Raw genomic sequence first — 23,796 nt, forward strand, 5'->3', positions numbered from 1 at the left:
TTAAGTTCCTATAATGTGCAAAGCTCTAAAGAAGATAAAAACCCAAGACATGGTTACTCTCCCCAAAGGGTTCACAAATGTTTCCTCTCTAGCCTAATCTCTCTCTTCTAAGCCAATTTATACAAAAAATGCTAGATTGATATTACTAAAATATTGTGCCCATGTGATACCTTACTCAGTAATTTGTAATATTTTTCTTTTATCTACACATTAACTCTTTAGGCATATATTCAAAGCAATCTCCAATCTGGCTCCAACTTCCCTCTAGATTACAGGAATCCTTAACTTGGGGATCATGAAAGTGGTTTAAAAATACACATACACACATGTCTATAACTGTATTTCAGTACAATTAGTTTTCTTTGTGAATCTATATAATTTGTTTTATACATTTAAAAATGTTTCGAGGCCCACAGACTTCACCAGACTGCCAAAAGGATATATTACACAAACAAGATTAAGAACCTCTGTTTATAAATCTTATCTCCTTCTCTAATACTTGCCTTATAAGTAGAACAACTGTGGAACAAAGGGATTGCTGTACAGTGTCCTTTGCTTCTTCCCTAAGGAACTCTTCAATTCTGAGTCCATACACATAATAACTGGTTACAATCCTGGGGGAGCCGTGTGTGTAAGAGACAGACACAGAATAGTATCCTGCAAAGATAAATGTATTTGGACTTACTAGTCCTAGGGTCCAATTCATATTCTTTCACTTAGCTGAGTTACTAGCTATGTCACTTAGATCCTATCCATTATACATTCATAATTTCTCTCCTATACTACTCCTTTTCTACAATGTCACTGGTGCAGTCACTTATCGCCTCACACCCTGGTCACTGCAATAATAGCCGTTTGGTTTGTTGCTTGCCTAAGTTCTCTCTATTCCAGTCTGTCTTCTACTGCATTGTCAAACTCACTTTCCTAAAAGTGTAGGTCTGAACATGTCATCCCCTCCTTGAAGAAACTCCAATGATGCAGGATCACCTTCAGGAACAAATATAAAATTCCCTGTTTGGCTTTTAAAGCCCTTCACCACTTGGCCCTTTCAAGCCCTTTTATCTTCCTCCTCCCTCCGAACTCTAAACAAAAGACACTCCTTCAGCCTTGTCCCTTGTCTCCCAAGCCTTCTTATCACCACTTCTCTCAGGTCCCAGATTCCACACTAGTGCCTTCCTTTCTCTTGATATTTTGATGTTCCTCAATGTCTTGTTTCTACATAATTGTTTGAAAATTGTCTAATCTGTTAAATTGTAACTTCCATGGGAGCAGGAATTATTTTTGCCTTTTTTTTTTTTGGTATCTCCAATTAGCAGGAAGGGGCAGCCAGGAGACCCAGAGGAAAGTGCCGGGCTTGTAGTCAGGTGATCCCGGGCAACCCATTTCATCCTCTTTGCTTCAGTTTCTTCATCTGTGACATGAAATGAGCTGGAGAAGCAAATGCCAAACCATTCCAGTGCCTTTGTCAAGAAAATCTCAAAATGGGGTCACAAAAAATCGGACACGAACAAGTGCTTATTGACTTAATCTTGGTGATCCTAGATAAATTACACTCTGGTGGTCGGTTTGAAGATATTGTAAAATGAGGGTGGATTGTGGGGCCTGGAAGTCCACGACCTCTAGAGTTCCACGGCGATCCACCTCTGCCAAACAGTCTCGCTTACACACAGCGCTAAAAGACCACATCCCCCACAATGCCCCGCGCCCCAGCGGACGCATGCTCAGTGCTCGATAGCTCGTGTTTTTCCTTAAGTGCGTGTTACGGAGTGGGGCCGGTGGCCTGGGGAACCATGGCCCTGTTCCCGGCCTTTGCTGGTGTTAGTGCAGCCCCTGAGTCCTCCGCTGGTGGTAGCTCGAGGAAGGGTAAGGGCGCGAGCAGGCCAAGGGCTTGGGTGGAGTGGAGGGCATCACCATTCGCCCCGCCCGGGGCGCCAGGCCTCGGGATACCGCAACTAGCTCGACTCTCCCGACATTCCCCGCGGCGGAGCAAAGGCTTCTGGGAGAGACGCCGAGTTTCCTCCCGAGATAGTGCGTGGGGTTGGTGGGAGGGCAGAGGGATTGTGTCCCTAGAAGGACAGAGGAGAGGGAGTGGGTGGGTGATAGAAGAGTTGGGCAAGGTCGGCGTGCGGCCGAGGGTGGACTAGAACGTAGTTGATTTTGCCTACTATGTGCTCAAATAGTGGGTGGTGAGGTGCAGATGAAAGCTGGAGCAAGCACGAAAGAAAGGGCCTTTTTAGCTTTTAATGTTAAAATCAAAATTAGACTGAGCCCCAGGAAGACCGGAGCTGACTGCCTTTCTTTAATGTTCCCAGCATCAATCACAGTAACTGACACAGAATGGGGTGCTTAAATGGGTGCTTGTTGATTGATTTGTTAAAGACAAAATAAATTCCCCTAAATCAGTGGTTCTCAAACTTTTTAGTCTCAAGAGTCCCTTCTCCCCTTATACTCAAAAATTGCTCCCTTATATTCTTAAAAATTATCCAGAATCCAAGGAACTTTCATTATATGAATTAGATGATCATCATTTACCGTATTAGAAATAAATACTGATAAATTTTTAAAAATATATTTAATTCATTTAAAATTTCAGCAATAATAATTATTAGATGAAAACTATATAGGGCAGCCCAAAAGAAAAATTGTATTTTTCAGAAACAAACAAACAAAAAATAGAAGTGTGGCATTGTTTTATATATTTTTGCAAATCTTTAATATCTAGCCTTATAGATTGCATTATTCTCATCTCCATCTACATTTAATCTATTGCATATAAATTGTTTTTAATTGAAATAAATGAAAATCTCTTACACAGATATATAGTTGAAGAAAAGACAACTTTAATAAATAGCCATTTAATATTATTTTTAAATAATTTTGATCTTGCAGACTCTGTGGGACCCACCACCCTCCCATTACTTTTTAAAAATTTTACACAGATGAAAGTGTTTCCTCCTGCTTAGACTTTTCTAGGGTAATTTGTTAGGATAGCTCTTTTGCAACTCTTTATGTATTTCATTATATTTTTCCTGTGTATATGGATTCCTCCAAGGATTATCCTTTTTTATTTTTAAACTTCTGTGCCCCTGTACTTATCACTGTTACTTTGTTCAGTTGAATTAAGTATTGTTTTTGCCTTTGTGAGTAAAAGATTTGTCAAATGAAGGTTTGAAGTTGGACAAAAGATGGGATAGGAGAGAGAAAGTAAGATGAAGTCACAGTGTTAAGTAAGTTGGGATATAAAAAACCAAAATTAGAAGACAATATTAAATGGCTTGGGAGTATGTTTATGTTTCCATTAAGAATAAATGATGATGGTAAGAGTTTAGATCTCAATAATGATTAAAAATAGATTTTTGCTTACATTTTCATTTATTATTATTAGTAGTAATTGACATTTCTCACATTGTTGGTCAACTATGTACTTCCCTCACAGCAGCCCTTTGAAGTAGGTTGAATTATCTTGTTTTACAGATGAGAAGATTAAAACTCAGATCAAATGATTTACCCAAGATACAAAGCTACTAAATAATACAACTGTGATCTGAGCCCAGAGCTAACACCAAGGCCAATATACTCTCTAATACACTTTTATATAAAAATTTATAAATTAAATATTTCTTATGCATGTGTCACACATTGAATCATACTTGTGTGTTTGTGCTGCACTATCCATTAAATTGAAAATTCTGTAACTGTAGGGATCATATCTTAATTTTTTTTCTTCTTTTTGTCCTTACCTGTTCTTTAACATTTGGGAACTTGTGAGGAAACCCCTACAGTTATCCTAAACTATTTAGTTTAAAACCTTAGAAAACTGACTCAAAGCTTGGGGGTTACAATGTGACCAGGGTCATGCAAACCAGTATGTGTCAGGGATGGTACTTAAACCCAGGGCTTCCCAGCTTTAAGGCCAGCTTCATCAAACCATTCTCCCCCTTTTAGCAATAAAAATAATAATAGTGATGATAAATAATTTGTATTTGGAGATTTATTCTCTACAGAATGCTTCACTTTTTCTCATTCTAACCTAACAAATCTCAGATAGATAGTACAAATATTTAATTTTTGCATCACCCCACCTGCAGATAAGGTGATTGATAAATACTTATTGAATTAAACTGTGAGAGAATCAATGTTTCTATCTTACAAATAACGAAACTAAGGGTAAAATGTCTTATCTCACGTCACAGAGCAAAGCCAAAACTAGTTTTCATTGTTTGCAGTTTAGTGTATTGCCTTCTATCTTATTATTACCCTTTGACTTGACAGTTTGTGTTCTGTTCCTTTGTACTATGTTCTGAACAACTTTCTTTTTCCTATTTGCTGAGCATAGGGTGTTTTTTTTTTTTTTAAATAGTATTTTATTTTTCCCAATTACATGGAAAGACAAATTTTAGCAACCAGGGTTAAGTTACTTGTCCAGTATCACACAATAGTAAGTATATGTAGCTAGATTTGAACTCAAGGCCTCCTACCTCCTGAAACCAGGGCTGGTTCTCTTTCACTATGCTACCTACCTGTTCCTCATTTTTTTTAAAAAGTTGAGTTCCAAATTTTCTCCCTCTTTCTCTCAGCTTACCTCACTTCACCATCACAGCAATTTGATATATATTATATATCTGCAATTATGTAAAACATTACCATATTAGTTATGCTGTGAAAGAAGAAACAGACCAAAAGAAAAAAAGATGAACAAAATTTAAAAAGTGAAAATAGTATGCTTCGATATGTATTCAAACTGCATCAGTTCTTTCTCTAGATGTAAATAGCATTTTTCATAATGATTCCTTTGGAATTGTCTTGAATCATTGTATTGCTTAAAATAGCTAAGTTAATTTATAATTTATCATCAAATAATGTAGCTCTTACTGTATAGAAGTATTCCTTGTTTTGCTCACTTTGTATCAGTTCATATAGGTCTTTCTAGATTTTTCTTAAATCTGTTTGCTTGTCATTTCTTATAGCCCAGTAATATTCCATTACATTGATATACCACAGCTTGTTCAGCTATTCCCTAATTGATGGGCATCCCCTCAGTTCCAATTCTTTGTCTGCTATAGCTGCTATAAATATTTTTGTACAAGTAAGTTCTCTTCCCTCCTTCTCATTACCTCTCTCCCCCCTCCCTCTTCCCCGTTTTTTTTTTTTTTTTAAATGTCCATGAGATACAAACCTAGTAGTTTGGCTGGATCAAGGAGCATGCATAGTTTGATAGTCCTTTGGATATAGTACCAAATTCTCTCCATTGTTGGATCACTGAATAACCTTCTGTCCTAATTGCAATTCACATTTGCATTCTTCTACTTGATCTATAAAAGAAATCTGTGAAGTAAATCACAGTGTAGTATAATGTTATACTAATTTTGTAGATTAGAAAGCTAAACCTGTTTCAAGTGATTTGCCCAAGATGGTTTTGGAACCCAGGTCTTCTGATTTTCATTTCCTTTTATCACATTGTCTCTTTAAGAGCAGTTGTATCAGAAGCAGAATTCTAAGTAATAACTCATTATGAAAATTGGATATCAGAAAATAAAGGCTTTAGTTTTGTGCTTGGTCTTCCCTTGCTTGGGAGTCCAAATGCTTAAGACTCAGCTTTACTTAATTACTACCTCTGGCGTCCTGAACCAGTCTCTTAATTTTTGGGAGCCTCAGTGAACCTACTTTTAAAGTGGGGATGGAAATGGAATATTAACTATAGGTTCTGCCTCATGGATTTTTTTTTTTTTGGTAGAACATGAGACAAACTATGTAAAATATTTTATTATTATAAAATGCTAGATAAACGTGAGCTACTCAAATTTTAAGGTGGTTGCATTTTTGTTGGCCTTTTTCAGACATAAGATGCCTAGCAAAATTTGCTCACGTCATTCGTTACCTCTTCACAATGTTGACTTCCCATTTTTGTATTTTTTAATTCATAAGCATTGTGATGTGGGCTTTGATTTGAAAGATCAGTTTTAGTTTTGTCTCTATCAACTATATGACCATAGGCAAGCCCCTTGACTTTTCTGAACCTTAGGTTTTACTTCTGTCAAATGAAATATTATGAATCATACAACATGCTTTCTAAGGATTGTAAGAAAAATCTTTTATAAATCATGAGATGCTATATAATATCATTGTTATCATTACTGACTTTTCTTCAAATTTTGACTTTCCCTGCACTTATTTTGGTTATTTGTAAGCATAGTTATTTGTCCTAGAATCCTCTGTCAAGACTTGGGCATCTCGGAGTGTTTTCCTTATTCTTTAGTAAATTAAATGCTATCTTTATCCTTTAATATTTATTTATGTAACTAGTTCTGAAAGTTGTTTATCTTCAAATATGGCTTACCTGCAACTCAACAAATAAGTAAAACAATACAAATTAATATTCTTTAATGGTGTGAGTGCAAAAGTTATTAGATTTTTTTTTTTTAAGCAAAGCTTAGTTCAAGATTTGCTTTTAAATTTTAAACTATTCATGGTAATTTTTCCATCTGTCCACATTGTAATTGAATTAAAGCACATTCACCATTGTGGGAGAATGTAGTTACATAATAAAGACTTGACAAAAGTATTTCAGAGTTAAAGTATTCAGGTAATGAGTCACTGTTTTATTTCCTGTAAAATTACATTAGAAACACAAAGTCAGAGGCACGTCTTAGTCTTTAGTTTTTTTAGATACCTGCTTGTTCTTTGTTAGACAAAAGGCCAGAAGTGGTTTCCCTCCTGATATTTCTGCCCGTTTCTTTTCACTGAAAATGTGTGGTAAAATAATAAGAAAGAGTGTTAATTGTTTAGCAGGTTTTAACCTGTCCTTTCATTTGCCAGCCAATCAGATTTCCTCCTTTTAAGTCCTCAATTAGGCATCAGGTATCCCAGTGGACCTTTTGATAAAATGTAACATTCTGCTCATTATTTGCACTTCTATCTAAATGGGTATTTTATTTCAGTTATACATTTGAAAATGATGTGAGGACATAAATACAAAAAAAGAATTGTCATTTGATTTCAGTGAGACATCTCTTAATTTCAAATAACCTCTTCCATATTTCAATTAGAATTATAGTGATCCTGAAAAATTAAATTATCAGTAAAGTAGAAAGAAAAAACAAATTCAGTTTGGATTCCCATTGGTTCTGCTATTATCTGTATGCAGTTGGCTCTGATCTCTCTACTGACCTCCAGTCTTGCATCATTTAATTGATGCATCTAATTGAATGTACTGCAGGGTTCTCAAACTCACTATGTTCAAAACAGATCTCATTATTTTTTCTCCTAAACCTTCTTTATAATTTCCCTTTTCTTTGTTCAGGGAACTATCATCTTTCCAACAACCCAGGTTGTAAACATGAATCATTTTCATCTCTTCCCAGTCCTTTAAACTTCATGTCTAGTCAGTTATCAGATCTTTTTGAGTCTAATTCTATAATTCTTTTCTTCATCCTTCCATTCATAATCACCACCTTAGTTTAGGTTCTCACCAGTCCCCAGATGCCCTATTGCAATGGGTTCTTAATTACTCTCCCTGCCTCCAGCATCTTTCTTCTCCAATCTATCTGTCATACAGTTGCCAAATTGATATTCATAAAATACAGGCCTGACCATGATGAATACCCATTCAGAAACTAAAATGGCTTTCTCTGACCTCTAGAATAAAATGCAAACTCCTCCATGGGTCATTTTAAACTTTTTACAATCTAGTTTCAGCTGACCTTTTCAGGTTTCTTTCTATTATGAATTCTGTCTCCAGGCCAGATTGGCCTACTTGCCTTGCATTGGCCATATTCTTTACTTCTTTTTCTCTTCCATGCCTTTGTACACACTTTGTATACCTCACCTCCATCTTTTACAATTCATTACAACATTCATAGCTCAACTTAAATGCTACCTCCTACTGAACTCTTATTACATCCCCTCTTCCAATTTGCTAATGCCCCGCCTCTCCAGATATTACTTTATATATTTTTGTATATATCTTATATTTAATTGTGTACAATGTTATATGCCTTCCTCTCAGTAGAATGTAAATTTCTTGTGAGTAGGAATTTTTTTTGTCTTTGTATAATACATAGTAAACAACAAATGACTATTGAATGAGTGTAACTTGTATATATAACTTGTATAATGCCTTGAATTTGAAGATCACAAGGCATTTTTGAGAGTACAACTGTGGTACCTGGGGAGCCAATTTAGGATTTGTGTCTAATAGCATTTTGATTTGGACTGTCATTTTACCTTACTACTAGATTATAAAAGTAAACTATGTTCTAATGGAGATAGTCTTTAAAGGTTCTAAAAAGAACCACTAAAAAGAACTAAAAAGTTTAGATATTTAAAGATCTGAACTTTTAACTTTTTTTTCCTTTAAAAAAAATTTTTTTTTTGTTAAACATTTCCCATATTTTTTTAAGCATTCGTGTTAAAAGAATTTTGAATTCCGTATTCTCTCCTTTCTTCCTGCCCTTTCTCTACTTCTTGAAAAGTCATACAATATTAATTATATATGTGAAGAAGTCATGTGAAACATTTCCATATTAGTCATGCAAAAGAAAATCCAGATACATAAAATCAAGAAAAGTAAAGTAAAAAAATGTTTCAAACTGCCTTAAGTATCCATTTCTAACACTAGTCTAGAAAGATAAGGAAGTGTAACAATGAAAAATTCAACCACTTTTAAAGTGACTCTGAAGCAACAGGAGGTTATTTCTCGTTATTGAAGGGCACAGAGCAAGGTTAGGAAGTTCTAGTTCCAATTACCCTAATCTAACTTCTTCACACATGGTCCCATATGGCAAAACCTTAATTGCATCCTTAAAGCTTATTCTGAAAAACTCTGGAAAAAAGAATTAGACTTTATCTTGTTTTAACTTCTGTCTTTCTCTTAATTTTATCCTCTTCATCTCCATTATTAGGAACATTTACATAAAAGGAGGCTTTCCTGTCTATGTATAGGTTTTGTTGTCTCTTTCTCCTTTCTCCTTATTTGCTTTAGTGAATGACTTAGAAGTTGTTGTGGAAATGGCTGTAACCTCTGATGGAAAATAAATAGGTACTGAGCAACTGGAAATTTTCAAATTCATCTTCCCAGGCTTTTAAGTCTTAAGGACCAGGAACTACTTCAGTTAAAAAAAAAAAAAGGGAGAGAAGCCTTGGGCCTGGGAATGACTCAGAAAAACTGCAAGAATTTCTATATAGTATTTGTGCCCCACGGATTTTAAATGTGCCCATTAAATTACAAAGCCCTTAAGTGGGGTAGGGGGATAAGGAAGGGTGTAATAAATTTTTTCTAATGTGAACCAATAGTGAATATTGGACCAATATACAACATAGCATTGTGAACTTTGTTCATTTGGATCTCTTTCTTCTTTGTGCCAAAGGCCCATGTACAGTATTGTTAAAGGGAGTACTAATTTGAAAATTCTTAGACAATTGTGTTGTGCCCATGTGCCCATACTAAGAAAAGTAGCTTTACAGGGTACAGGTTAAATTAAAGAAAAATTATATGTTTTGCATTGCATTGAATGATTAAAAAAAAAAAAGAGAAGAAAATAACAGTGGAATTTCATGATGATATGTGAAGTTCTGGGAACTGAAGAGACAGAGTTTATTAAAATGATTGCTACCCTCCTGCCAAAATTTGGTTAGGCTTCATGTACTTGCAGAGCATGATTAATGGTGTATTTGTCCTAAAAGCAAGATAGGATTTAAACATTTTCACCCCATCAAACTATTTCTATAACTACCTTAGCACTTGTTTCATTTTATTTTGAGTTAATGAGAAAAGAAAAATGTAGAACTTATAATTACAATTCAGGCATTCTTTTGCAGGTCTATATGTATTTTGTAACCAAATTAATCTTTCTAAAACACTGCAGTTACCATTTTATACACTAAGTGGTTTCTGATTACCAGTAGGAGAAAGACTTTCATTTGACCTTCAAGACCCTTTATAATCTAGCTCAATATACATTTCCATCCTTAACCCCCTACTACTTCACAATATGAGTCATTCACTTGAATGATACTAGTTATTCACTCACTCCAACATATTTCTTTTTTTATTATTATTATTATAGCTTTTTATTGATAGAACATATGCATGAGTAATTTTTGCAACATTGTCCCTTGCACTCACTTCTGTTCCAACTTTTCCCTTCCCTCCTTCCATCCCCTCCCCTAAATGACAGGCAGTTTCATACATGTTAAATATGTTAAAGTATATTTTAGATACAATATATGTGTGCAGATCCATACAGTTCTCTTGTTGTACAAGAAAAATTGGATTCAGAAGATAAAAATGATCTGGGAAGAAAAACAAAAATGCAAGTAGTCCACATTCATTTCCCAGTGTTTCTTCTCTGGCTGTAGCTGATTCTGTCCATCATTGATCAATTGGAACTGATTTGGATCTTCTCTTTGTCGAAGATATCCATTTCCATGTAAGATATACATCCAGAATGTATCCTCATAGAGTATTGTTGAAGTGTATAATGATCTCCTGGCTCTGGTAATTTCTTACAGAACAATAATATTCCATAACATTAAAATACCACAATTTATTCAGCCATTCTCCAGTTGATGGGCATACATTCAATTTACAGTTTCTAGCCACTACAAAGAAGGCTGCCACAAACATTTTTGCACATAAAGGTTCCTTTCCCTTCTTTAATATCTCTTTGAAATATAAGCCCAATTAGTAGCACTGCTGGATCAAAGGGTATGCACAGTTTGATAACTTTTTGAGCATAATTCCAGATTGCTCTCCAGAATGGCTGAATCTGTTCACAACTCTACCAACAATGCATCTGTGTCCCAGTTTTCCCACATCCCCTCCAACATTCGTCACTATCTTTTCCTGTTATCTTAGCCAATCTGAGAGGTATGTAGTGGTATCTCAGAGTTGTCTTAATTTGCATTTCTCTGATCAATAGTGATTTGGAACACCCTTTCATATGAGTAGAAATAGTTTCAATTTCATCATCTGAAAATTGTCTATTCATATCCTTTGACCATTTATCAGTTGGAGAATGGCTTGATTTCTTGTAAATTAAAGTCAATTCTCTATATATTTTGGAAATGAGGTCTTTATCAGAGCCTTTAACAGTAAAAATGTTTTTTCCTGTTTATTGCTTCCCTTCTAATCTCGCTTGTATTAGTTTTGTTTGTACAAAAGCCTTTTAATTTGATATAATCAAATTTTTCTATTTTGTGATCAATAATGATCTCTAGTTCTTCTTTGGTCATAAATTCCTTCCTCCTCCACATGTCTGAGAGGTAAACTATCCTAGGTTCCTCTAATTTATTTATAATCTCATTCTTTATGCCTAAATCATGAACCCATTTTCATCTTATCTTGGTGTATGGTGTTAAGTGTGAGTCCATGCCTAGTTTCTGCCATACTTTCCAGTTTTCCCAGCAGTTTTTGTCAAGTAGTGAATTCTTATCTCAAAAGTTGGGATCTTTGGGTTTATCAAACACTTGATTGCTATAGTTATTGATTGTTTTGTCCTATGAGCCTAACCTATTCCACTGATCAACTAATCAATTTCTTAGTCAATACCAAATGGTTTTGGTGACTGCTGCTTTATAAAATATAGTTTTAGTTCAGGTACAGCTAGGCCTCCTTCATTTGATTTTTTTTTCATTAGTTCCCTTGAAATTCTTGACTTTTTGTTCTTCCATATGAATTTTGTTGTTATTTTTTCTAGGTTATTAAAATAGTTTCTTGGGATTGGTATAGCACTAAATAGATTAGTTTAGGTAGTAGTGTCATTTTTATTACATTTACTTGGCTTATCTAAGAGCACTTAATATTTTTCCAATTGTTTAAATCTGACTTTATTTGTGTGGAAAGTGTTTTGTAGTTTTGTTCATATAGTTCCTGACTTTCCTTTGGCAGATAGATTCCCAATATTTTATGCTATCGACAGTTATTTTGAATGAAATTTCTCTTTGTATCTCTTGCTGTTGGATTTTGTTGGTAATGTATAAAAATGCTGAGGATTTATGTGGATTTATTTTGTATACTGAAACTTTGCTAAAGTTCTGGATTATTTCTAATAGCTTTTTAGTTGATCCTCTGGGGTTCTCTAAGTATATCATCATATCATCTGCAAAGAGTGATAATTTGGTTTCCTCATTACCTACTCTAATTCCTTTAATCTCTTTCTCAACTCTTATTGCCAAAGCTAGTGTTTCTAATAAAATATTGAATAGTAATGGTGATAGAGGACAACACTGTTTCACTCCTGATCTTATTGGGAATGGTTCCAGTTTATCCCCATTACATATGATGCTTACTGATGGTTTTAAATAGATGCTCCTGGCTATTTTAAGGAAAAGTCCATTTATTCCTATACTCTCAAATGTTTTTATGAGGAGTGGTTGTTGGATTTTATGAAATCTTTTTTCTGCATCTATTGAGATGATCATATGTTTTTTGTTAATTTGGTAATTGATATAGTCAATTATGCTAATAGTTTTCCTAATATTGAACCAGCCTTGCATTTCTGGTATAAATCCTACTTGGTCATGATGTATTATCCTGGGGATGATTTTCTGTAATCTTTTTGCTAATATTTTATTTAAGATTTTTGCATCAAAATTCATTAGGGATATTAGTCTATAATTTTCTTTCTCTGTTTTCAACTTATCTGGTTTAGGTATCAGTACCATCTCTATGTCATAAAAGGAATTTAGTAGGACTCCTTCAATTCCTATTTTTTCAAATAGTTTATATAGCATTGGAGTTAATTGTTCTTTAAATGTTTGGTAGAATTCACATGTAAATCCATCTGGTCTTGGGGATTTTTTTCTTAGGGAGTTGATTAATAGCTTGTTCTATTTCTTTTTCTAAAACTGGACTGTTTAACCAATTTACTTCTTCCTCTGTTAATCTGGGCAAGCTATATTTTTGAAGGTATTCTTCCATTTCATTTAAGTTATCGAATTTATTGGTATAAAGTTGGGCAAAGTAACTCCTAATTATTGATCTATTTTCTTCTTCATTAGTGGCGAGGTCTCCCTTTTCATTTTTAAGACTAACAATTTGATTTTCCTCTTTCCTTTTTTAAATCAGATTTACTAAGGGTTTATCTATTTTGTTGATTTTTTTCATAAAACCAACTCAGTTTTATTTATTAATTCAATAGATTTTTTTGCTATTTTATTAATCTCTCCTTTTATTTTTAGAATTTTAAGTTTAGTGTTTGACTGGACTCCAATATATTTCTAAACCTTTGACCATGTCATTTCTTCCCTCTTTCCTAGCCACCTCATTGGCCAGAAATGCTCATTTCCATTTATGAAAATCTTATCCATTCTTCAAAGTTCAGCTCAGATATTACCTTTTTCACATTGTCATCTTCAACTTCCCTAACCAATAGTGTCTCCCTCCTCTGTAACATTAGGGCTCTTCCAACCAAAGTGATTTACTCATTTTTTCCCCCACATACTATGGGAATTTCCACCTCTTTATTTTGTTAACATCTTTACTTTAGCCTGGACTATATCTGTCCTCCTCTCCCCATTTGTATTTCTGTCTGTCTGTCTCTTCTCTCTGTGTATCTTTTTCTGTCTCTGTCTCTCTGCTCCCTCTTCTCTCTCTGTCTCTTCTCTCTATTTCTGTCTCTGTGTTTCTCTATCTCTTCTCTCTCTGTCTCTCTCTGTCTCTCTCATTCCATAAAATCTGCTCTTCTTTCAACTCAAAGAGTTTTGATTTTGAGTGGGGTGTCTAGAGTGGCCCCAGGGCCCTGTTGTCATCTCCAACCTTTTCGTTATTTTTGTCAATGACTTCAGTGAAGACATCAGAGACTTCTACTAAATTTGTGGACACAAAATGAAAGTGATAACTATTATGTTAAATGACAGAAATTCAAATAGGGTTCTTCTTAACATGTTTAAATGGTGGATCAAATTCATTAAGATGAAATTTATTAGAGCTCATTGTAAAACCTATACTTTGATTAAAAACAATCATCTTTGTAAGGATAGCATGAAATTATAGTGTTCAAAACCAAGGGAATAATACTTCCATTGTAGAATCTAGGAATTGGATATAACTTCAGAAATCATCTAGTCCAGCCTCTACATGAATATGAATTCTATGATAATAACATAAGCTACTGAAGGTCAAAGATTGCCCGACTTTTGTCTTTGTATTTCAGATCCTAGCTCAGAACCTGGTATATAAGGCTTATTTTGATAAACGCTTTTTGAATTTTAATTAAACATATTTATCAAGTGGTCACCTAGTCCTTGCTTGAAGACTCCTAAATCTTCATCACTACATCCTGAAATAGGCCATTCCAATTACATATATTTCTGATTGTCATCTGGCTATAGTCTCCTTCAATCAGCTCTCATATGTCATAATCTCAGGATCCTTTACCATTCTTGTTACCTTCTGATGTGCTCCAGCTTATTATCCTTTCGAACATAGAGTGATGATTGAACATAATACTCCTGATGCATTCTTACCAAGGCAGAATATAACAAGACTGTCATGTCTTTGGCTTTGGGCATTATGCCTCCATTTAGTCTTGGCTTCCATGAGATAGTTTCTTTATCATTTGAGACTATTGACTTGTATTGAGCTTTTGGTACATGGAAATCTCTGAATTGTATTTTTTTCAGATGGTTAACCTCTCCTCTATCTTATCCTTATTAAGTTGATTTTTTTTGAGCCTAAGTATAAAACTTTGCATTTATTGCTAATCCATCAACTTGGTTTCAGTCTAGCAATTTAACTTGTCAAGAACTTTTTGGATCCTGTAATTTAGTGTTAGTTTTCCCTCTGTGCCATCTTCATATTTAATAAGCATGCCATCTATACCTACATCCCAAGTCATTGGCAGTGTTAAACAGCATAGAGCTAAGCACAAATTGAAAGCAAACTTTTTATTGATTTTTGGGTCCAATAAAAAAATTTGATAACTTTCATATCCCTTCTGCATCCTTTCTTAAGACTAAACATTGCTACCATTCTTCTGCATATGGCATGGTATTTAATGTCCTTTCTGCCTTCACTGCTGTCCTCCCGATACACTTTTGCTTTTCCATGATCTTAAAATTTGATGCCTAGAAGGCTGATTACAGTGTTCTAAGTATGGACTCAGACAAAGTACAATAAAACTATCACTTCTTTTATTCTGGGCACCATGCTTCTCTTAATGCAATTTTGAATAGCATTAGATTTTTTTTTAATTACAGTGACACATTATTGACTCATTTTGAACTTGTAGTTCATTAAATCACTTGTTCTTTTCCACAGGAATTGCCTCTCTAGGCATATCTCCCTCATCATGTACTTGTAAAGTTGATTTTTTTAGTCCATATGTAGAATTTTGCATGTATCCCTGGACCTATGATAGTCTTATTCAATTTTATCTTAATGGATTTAGTCTATCATTGTAGTCTGTTGAGACTATTTTTCATTCTGTCAGCCAGTGAGTTGACTGTACATCCTAGCTTCATGTCATCTCAAAATTGACAAACATACTGTCTAGCCTTTCATCCAAACTATTGATATAAAAAATAGAATACAGTCAAGATCTAGAACCTTAGGACACACTGACTACTAGGGACTTCTTCCAATCTGACACTTAACCATTCATGACTGTTCTTCAGAACTAGTCATTCAAGCATTTCTGAAACTACCAATTATATGCATAGCCTACTTTCTCTGTCTAGAGTGGAGCATCAAAGACTTTGTTAGATGTTTTACTTGAATGCAGATATACTAAATTAATTTTATTCTCCCGGATCTGCCAATGTAGTTATCTTGTCAACAGAAGAAATATGGTTAGTTTGGTGAGACTTGCTACAAATGAACCTATTCTAACTCTGTTATCATTGTTCAGTCTGTTATTATTAATGTCCAACTCTATGACCCTGTTAGGGATTTTCTTGGCAGAGATACTGGAGTGATTGGCCATTTCTTTTTCCAGCTCATTTTATAAATGAGGAAACTGAAGCAAACATATTTAAGTGACTTGCCCAGAGTTACAAAAAAAATAAGTTTCTGAATGTGGATTTGAACTCAGATCTTCTGATCCCAGGTCTAGCACTCTTCTGTCCCATGTAGCTGCTCTATTCTAACTCTTAGTGATTACCATTTTCCTTTCTAAATGCTCATAAACTGTTTCTTTAATAATATATTCTAGGATTTTGCCAAGAATAGAATAACAATATTAATAGCTAGCATTTATATAATAGTTTAAAGTTTGCAAAGCATTTTGCCTGTTATTTTACTCAATTTATACAACAGTCTTTTTTGATAGATGCTATTATTACTCATATTCTATAGATGAGAAAACTGAAGCTGTGAGAAGTCACATGAATCCCTAAGGATTACAGCTAGTACATGTCATCCTCATTATAAATTCATGTCTTACTGATTCCAAAATCAGCACACTATCTATTGTGTTCTTTAGCTGCCTTCAAGAAGTCTAGCTTGTTTGTGTTTGGTTTACAGATTGTACCTTTTAATATGAAGGGAAAGGTAATCACCACCAGTTTTATGAAACTTCCCCTATCATAATTCCAGCTCTCCAAGCCACAAATGACAATTCTTTCATTGCCCTAGAATACAGGCTAGTTCTGTTGACTTATTCAGGGCAGCTAGTTGTCTTATCAGCTCTTTATTTACCTTGATCTAAACTCTGAGTTAACCATTTTTGTGCCATCTCAATCAAAAGATTAGTCACCTTGGCAGACAAAACAAGCAAAATAAAAATTAAGTAGTCCTGTCTTCTCACGCTTAGCTGCTATTCTTTTACTACTTATCTTAGGTATCTTGTCCTTTATTTTATTTTCTTCTTTCCCCAAAGAGAGTTAAAAAAAAACACACACACATTTTAGTTGACTTTAGCATTATTTGCCAATGGTTCATTCTGGATTTCCACACTAATATACCACTCACATATGAATTCTTTGTTACCTTTCCCTTCTTTGTTTTTCATTGCTTGCTTTCTAAGAGTCTCAATTGGCTAATGAGTTCTCTGGGGACCCCCATTGGTCTTCTAGAATCTAGTCTAGATAGCACTCTTGCTACTTACTCACAGTAATAATTTGTGTTTTCAGAATTCAGAATTAATTTTGAGAGCTTTACATCCTCCTTGAACCTATTTCTGTATAGGATTGTAGACAATTAGCTCTTGCCTACCCTTCATCTGGATGCTTTGAAATATGTTCTCCCAAAGTTTATGGTATGTGTCAGGCTATTTCCTGGTGGCTCTCATAAAATTGTGAGTTCCTGTCACTAGAATCAGTCAATCCGTCAATAAACATTTGTTAAACACCAACTGTGTGCTAGGTATTGCACTAAATGTTGGGGAATCAAATAGAGGCCAAAAACATTCTCTGCCTTCAAGGAGTTCATGATCTAATAGGGGAGACAACAATCAAATAAATATATACAAAACAGTATACAGAATAAATAGGAGGGAAGGTAGTGCAATTAAGGGGTCAGATAGACTTTCTGTAAAAGATGAGATGAGACATAAAGGAAAGTCAGTAGGCAGAATTGAGGAGGCAGAATGATGCTGGGACAGCCAGAGAAAGTGCCTGAAGCTGAAAGATGGAGTATCTTGTTCATGGAACGTCCAAAAAGCCTGTATCACTGGATTGAGCAACACATGTTGAGGCGTAAGATAGCAAGAAGACTGCAAATGTAGGAGGGGGCTAGGTCTTGAAGGGCTTAGTAGGATTTTATGGTTGATTCTGGAAGTGATAGAGAGCCACTGGAGTTTATTGAGTAGAGAGGTGACATGATTAGAGTAGAGGGTGCTTTAGGAATATCATATTAGTGCTGAAATTAGAATGGATTTGAGAGACTGGAAGAAGCTGATTCACCAGCAGACTAACACGATCCACTTTTGGAGGGGATAAGGGGCTGTCCTAGTGTGGTGGCGGTGTCAGAGAAGAGAAGGGTACACATTCAGTAGAGATTGCAGAAGTGCAATCAGTGGGCCTCGGCAGCAGATTGGATGTGAGGGGCCGGGATGAGGGATGAGAGAGAGAGAGGAATCCGGTAGAACTCCTATATTTTGAACCTGAGGGATTGGGAGCATAGAATTGCCCTCAACAAGAAGAGGGAAGGTAGGAGGCAGGGAGAGTTTGGAGGGAAAGATAATCAGTTTTGATTTGATCTATCAGGATCCAGGGTGTGACTATCTTTGTATGTGTCTGAGGTGGCCAAAGGAGTAGCCCATGGAAAGTGAGTAGATGAGGGAACTAAGTGGTTAAGGAGTTTAAGGCAGAGTCAGTGTGTATACTGAGTCTCCTAGGTAAGGACAGGAGTTGAGAAAATTTATGAGCCTCTTTGAGGAAGAAGGGGGATGGACTTGGGGGTCCAGGTGCCAACAGGCACCAGGATTTTGATTTTGTGGTAGCTAGAAATAGGAAGAACCTCAAAGGAAGAAGGGTCATTGAGCAACGGAGGGGTGTGTGGTGTGTGTGTGTGTGTGTGTGTGTGTGGAAACCGAACCTGGAAGTAGCTGTGGGAAGCAAGGAGTACTCCAGGGCCCTCCCCACCACCTCCCATGTGTCTCTCCTCCCTCCCCCCAAAACACACACACACACATACACACACACACACACACACACACACACACACACCCACACACACACACACCCCTTTACCAGTGAGATGGCGGCAGTGAGTGAAGCTGCAGTCAGCACTGGAAAGGGTACCTAGGGAGGCTTTGTCATTTGTAGAGAAACAGATTTTAATAATAGCTAGTAGTTGGAAAGAGTGGGAGAGGAAAAGATTTAGGGTGAGGTAGTATGTTGCCTGTGGAATGGGCATTCCAAAGGGCACAGTGGAAGGGAAGAGTAGCATTTGGATGGGACTTTGGGGTGGGATGGTTGAGGGAAATGGAAATAAGTGATGAGGTGATGAGACGGTGGGGAAGGGGATTTGGAAGATGATCTGCTGGGGCACAGAAGCACCCAGATCTGAAGGCTATGATCAGGTTTGAGAATGCTCATCAGTGACAACATTGAACATCATACCACTCTTCCCAGAGGAGGTTAGAGAATCTTACCCTGTCATCCGTCTGCTCAGAAATCTGCAGTGGCTTCCTACTACTTTTAGGGTGACATATAAACTCCCTAGATGGGCTTTTGAACTCTTCCACAACTTGGCTTCAGCCTTTATATCATTCTCTTCATGTACTTGAGTTCCGGTCAAGCTGCACTCCCAGCTATTCTCACTTGGTATCCAGATTCCACAGCTCATTCTTCTGGTCCTTCATTGAATGAATGAGTGAAAAAAACATGTATTAAGCACATACCTTGTTCCAAGGCATTTATTCTCATTTCTGTTTTTCAGTCCTCTTTCTTCAGACTGGATTTAGGTGCCATTTCCTATGTGAATCCTTCTCTTAACTCCACAATTGTTAATGCTTTCTCCCTCCTTAAATTATCTTGTATTCCCAGTAGCCTGTAAGCTTCTTAAAAACAGACATCATTTGCTTTTTGTCTGATCTTAATACCTGGAATAGTGCTCACTCTCGGTCTCTGTCCCTCTTTCTCTCTGTCTCTGTCTCTCTTTCTCTCTATACATATATGTATAGATGTACATATATATGCTTCACATAATAAATATTTGTTAAATTGATGTTGACTTAAAATGTAATGGAATAAAACAAGATTTTATAGTCTTAAATATTTAGTGTGCTAAAACCGTGTCCTCTGCCAAATAAAAAAAATTTGTAACTCTTTTTGCTGTGCTTGACTATTTAGAATCGTTTGCTGACATTGGCAGTGAATTAGGTCATTGGCTGATTAGATGAATTTCTTGCTTTTTAGCATGTATTGAGCTAATGTTATTGATCTTTTTTTCCCTTCTGCATAAATAGATTTAGACTGGTTGAGCAACCCAAGCTTTTGTACTGGAAACATACCAACTCTGCAACAAAATACTGTAGAGATTACAGCTCTTGCTTCTGAAAAGGAACTTCTCACAAGGTAGCATCTTCTTTGACATTTTTTTCAATAGATTTTCTTTTATATGCTGTATTGTTTGCCATTGTGACTAGTATATGACGGGACTTCTGTATCTTAGCTTAAATGAAACTTTTTGAAAAACCTTTAAAAAACATCATGCTGATCTTTTCCAAACTATATTTTCCCTTGTCTCACTCTGACATTTTCTTTTTTCTTTCCTTCTCCCTTCTCCTTTTTCCATATTGCAAAGAAATTACAAGTGGTATCTCTGTAATTAGGCCTGGAGGGAAATGTCAGTATCATGATTCTTAAGCAGCTTTAATTGTTTTAACATTCACTGATAACATTTGTTTTGAAACAATAGACATTTCCAAACAAATCTAAAAAGATCTACTCTTTCTTACAAGGTTCATTCCCCCCAAAAAATATCAATTAATTAACACAAAGGAGGGAGATATTCCTTAACAGACAGTATGACACTATTAAATCTGTAGTTGAACAGAGTTTTATTGCCTGGTTGTATTTAATTTATTTGCATTGTTATAGACAATATAGACGTTGTCCTTTTGACTATAAAGCAACTCTACTGACCTCCTTAATAATCTCTCAAATCATATAGTTAAGATAACTCCTTATTATATTTTGATATGCTTTCATAAAACTTGATTGTTGTGCCTTTTACATTCTATTCCTGGGTCATATGAAATTCTAGGAAAAGTTTTTTTTTTTTTAAACCAACATATAATTTGTGTCCAGTTTTAAAAGCCTATTGCTGAAAATTATGGAAACGACTCTGTGGAGTTGTCCTGCTCACATGGGTTTGTTAATCCCTCACAAACACATTTCCTTGAGTAGTATACTTTGTTAAGCCCTGACCTTGAGGGTACACAGTACTAACAAGCTTTTTTTAATTAAGGAAAGGATGCTACTGAACTTGAGAAAGAATTGTTTATAGTGCTCTGCTTTAAACTTGGAAATCATGGACAAAACTTTGGTTCACTTTTTTACCTTTAAAGTCATATTAGTGGGAAGAGGTAGGACTGAATATGTACTTCTTAGAATATTGCTTTTGTAGAATACCCTGGTTTTTATTTGATAAATTAATCTCTAGATGTTTTTTGTTTATTTATTTATTTTTTTAATGGTATAAAGATTATTGGATTTTTTTTTAATTTTAACAGCCTTTTATTTACAGATTATATGTATGGGTAACTTTACAGCATTGACAATTGCCAAACTTCTTGTTCCAATTTTTCCCCTCTTTCCCCCCATCCTCTCCCCCAGATGGCAGGATGACCAGTAGATGTTAAATATATTAAAGTATAAATTAGATACACAATAAGTATACATGAGATGCTTTTTGTTTAAAGGCAAATATTAATATGTATACCTAAAAATATTAAGCATAGACTACATAAAATTGAACCTATCTTTTATTAAAAAAAAACCTCTTGCTTTATTTTTTTCTCTAATTGTAAGACCTTATAAACTTGGCTGTGAATCTTAGGAAAGCTCTATAAAAATACCTTATTTGAAGTTCTCTGTTTCATTTGTGGAAGCACTATTTTCTGTGCTGTCTTCTCTTTCTCCTTTCAGTGTGTGATTGTTTAGTTTTTCTTAATATTTCTTGAATAGTTTTTGAGAATTATAAGCTTTATTTTTCTGAATAGGAGCCCTTTAAAACCGGAACTTTCAGAAGGCAGTGATACACACAAAAGGCTTAAACAAGCAAGTAGAAAAAAGAAGAAAGAAAAAAAGAAAAAGAAAAAACACCAACATCACAAGAAAACCAAGAAAAAATATGAGCAGTCTAGTGACAGTGAATCTTATTCAGCTACTGACTCTGAAAAGGAGACATCTACAGGATGCATCATTTACAATAAAAAGGAAGTTGAGAAACCAAAGTATGTATTCTGTTCATAAATTATATTTGTCATTTGGATTTTTCTTTTCTTTGGGATCCTGGTGTCATTTGCTCATACTATGTGTTCTCTGATGTCCATTCACATACATAGATTATCTCTCATTTTGTATATTAGAGCAGGGAGGGACCTAGTATTTATCTAAAGCAGGGATGACAAACTCAGATAGAAAGAGTGATCACTAAACTCTACTTAGAAATCCTAGGAGGCCACATATTGACTTACAAAACCATATAGTAACATTATCTGTATTCTGCTCGTTTTTATTCATTTCAAAATATTTCCCAGTTAAATTGGATTTGGACTGACAGTCGTCTAGAAAGGTTGAATGATTTGCCCAGCATTGCTCAGCTATTGTTTAGAAAAAGATGTGAACCATGGAATTTTGCTGTTAAATCTAGTGTTCTTTACACTATACCATTCACTATATTATATTCTTATAATGAGTTCCATGTGAAAGTGCTCTATCCATAGATAGAACAGTTATTATGGTCTAAAATTTGCTGAGTTTCTCATCATTTAAGCATAATCTTTATTTTGCTTGTATACAAAAATTTGGTGAGAGAAATTTAAAATTTAAATGTGTCTAAGGTATACTTTAAAAATAGTTAAGCACTCTGTAGCTCTTAGGGGACTGCCATATTGTTCCATGCATGGAACTCCCATTGATGTCGGTGTACACCATGCTTTGAGACAAGTATGGAATATAGCCCTCTGTGTTTCCATTCAACCTGTAAACAGTGAATCCTCTGGGGGGACCATTCTGTCATGAGGTACCTGGGAAAACTGCTTTAAGGCTCTGAAGTTCTTTAAATGTCATCTGGTTCTGATACTTTGGGTCTCAGATGTCATTAGCACACTAATCACAAAATGTTGAATAGCAAATAAGCAACAAAGTAAAGACGTTTCATGGGACAGTTAAAAAGAAATAGCCTGGTAGTTGTTTTTATGTGTTGGTGAGCATTTCCCTGTTAGTCCTAATAAGTTGATTTTAAGATTTGTTTTCAAAGGAATTGACATGAACCCAAGCTGTCTCCTCCTAGTTTCTCTTCTACTTAACATTTCCTTCACTGTCTTCCCAGATTCATCATTTTCTCCTTACCCCCTAAATATGAGTGTCCTCTTCTTTTACTTCACTCTTTTTATCTGGGTGATCTCACCTTTTTGTCTATCACTTCTATTGATGTAACTCTCAAAGATGTCCATCTAGCCTCAGGCTGTCCTCTAAGCTCATCTAAGTTCATCATAATGCCTCCTGTATATCTCCATTAGCATGTCCCAATAGCCTCTTAATTCATTGTGCTCCAAACTGCATTCATCATCTTCTTCCATTGAACTTGCCTCTCTTCCTAACCTTCCCATATGGGTTAATTGTACTAATATACCCCCAGTGACCAAGATGTTAAACCTTGGCCATCTTTGACTTCCCTTTGTCCTTAATGTTCCACATCCAATTAATTGCCTAATGAATTGGGTGCTTAGGATGGCCATTCACTATTGTAGTGCCTGACATCTTTCACCCATGATGCTTTGCTTACTCTAATTCGTCCCCACATTGACAGGGCTGGATTTTCATACAAAAATCACCATATGCTTATACTCATACTCCTCCTCAGTTTGAAGGATATCCCTGGGGAGGAAGGAGAGAAATATACTTACTTTCCACTTCACCTCACAAGCCTTCACTGATATATTTTCATTTATACAAATGTGTAATCATGCCACTTTTCAATCTTAAATATAGCATTTACTTAATAGTAAGGCAAAAAAAAAATAACATCACAGATACCCATATAGTAAAGCAAATGTGGGAGTAACAACTATATCCTCTAAATCTGGCTTATATTTTTCCACCAGTTCATTCAGTATCCTTGTAGGTGAGTGAGCACTTAGAGAAAAGAGCACATGAAAGAGAAAAACCCATGTGCTCAGGTTA

At 35.3% G+C, this 23,796-nt stretch overlaps 1 protein-coding gene across 2 annotated transcripts in view; it reads left to right on the forward strand.

Moving 5' to 3' along the window:
• Positions 1 to 439: 439 nt before the first annotated feature.
• NRDE2 (NRDE-2, necessary for RNA interference, domain containing) overlaps positions 440 to 23,796 on the forward strand; it is a 71,752-nt gene continuing 48,395 nt past the window's right edge. Inside the window, exons 1-3 of one of the 2 annotated variants that reach the window (XM_051977395.1) lie at positions 440 to 1,863; positions 19,851 to 19,959; positions 21,609 to 21,842. In XM_051977395.1, coding sequence (XP_051833355.1) covers positions 1,695 to 1,863; positions 19,851 to 19,959; positions 21,609 to 21,842 — 512 coding nt within the window. In that variant the 5' untranslated portion in view covers positions 440 to 1,694. The remainder of the gene's footprint in view (positions 1,864 to 19,850; positions 19,960 to 21,608; positions 21,843 to 23,796) is intronic. The other variant, XM_051977394.1, reaches the window with a different exon arrangement.

The sequence above is a fragment of the Antechinus flavipes genome, chromosome 2 (assembly GCF_016432865.1).
Source record: "Antechinus flavipes isolate AdamAnt ecotype Samford, QLD, Australia chromosome 2, AdamAnt_v2, whole genome shotgun sequence".
Lineage (NCBI taxonomy): Eukaryota > Metazoa > Chordata > Mammalia > Dasyuromorphia > Dasyuridae > Antechinus > Antechinus flavipes.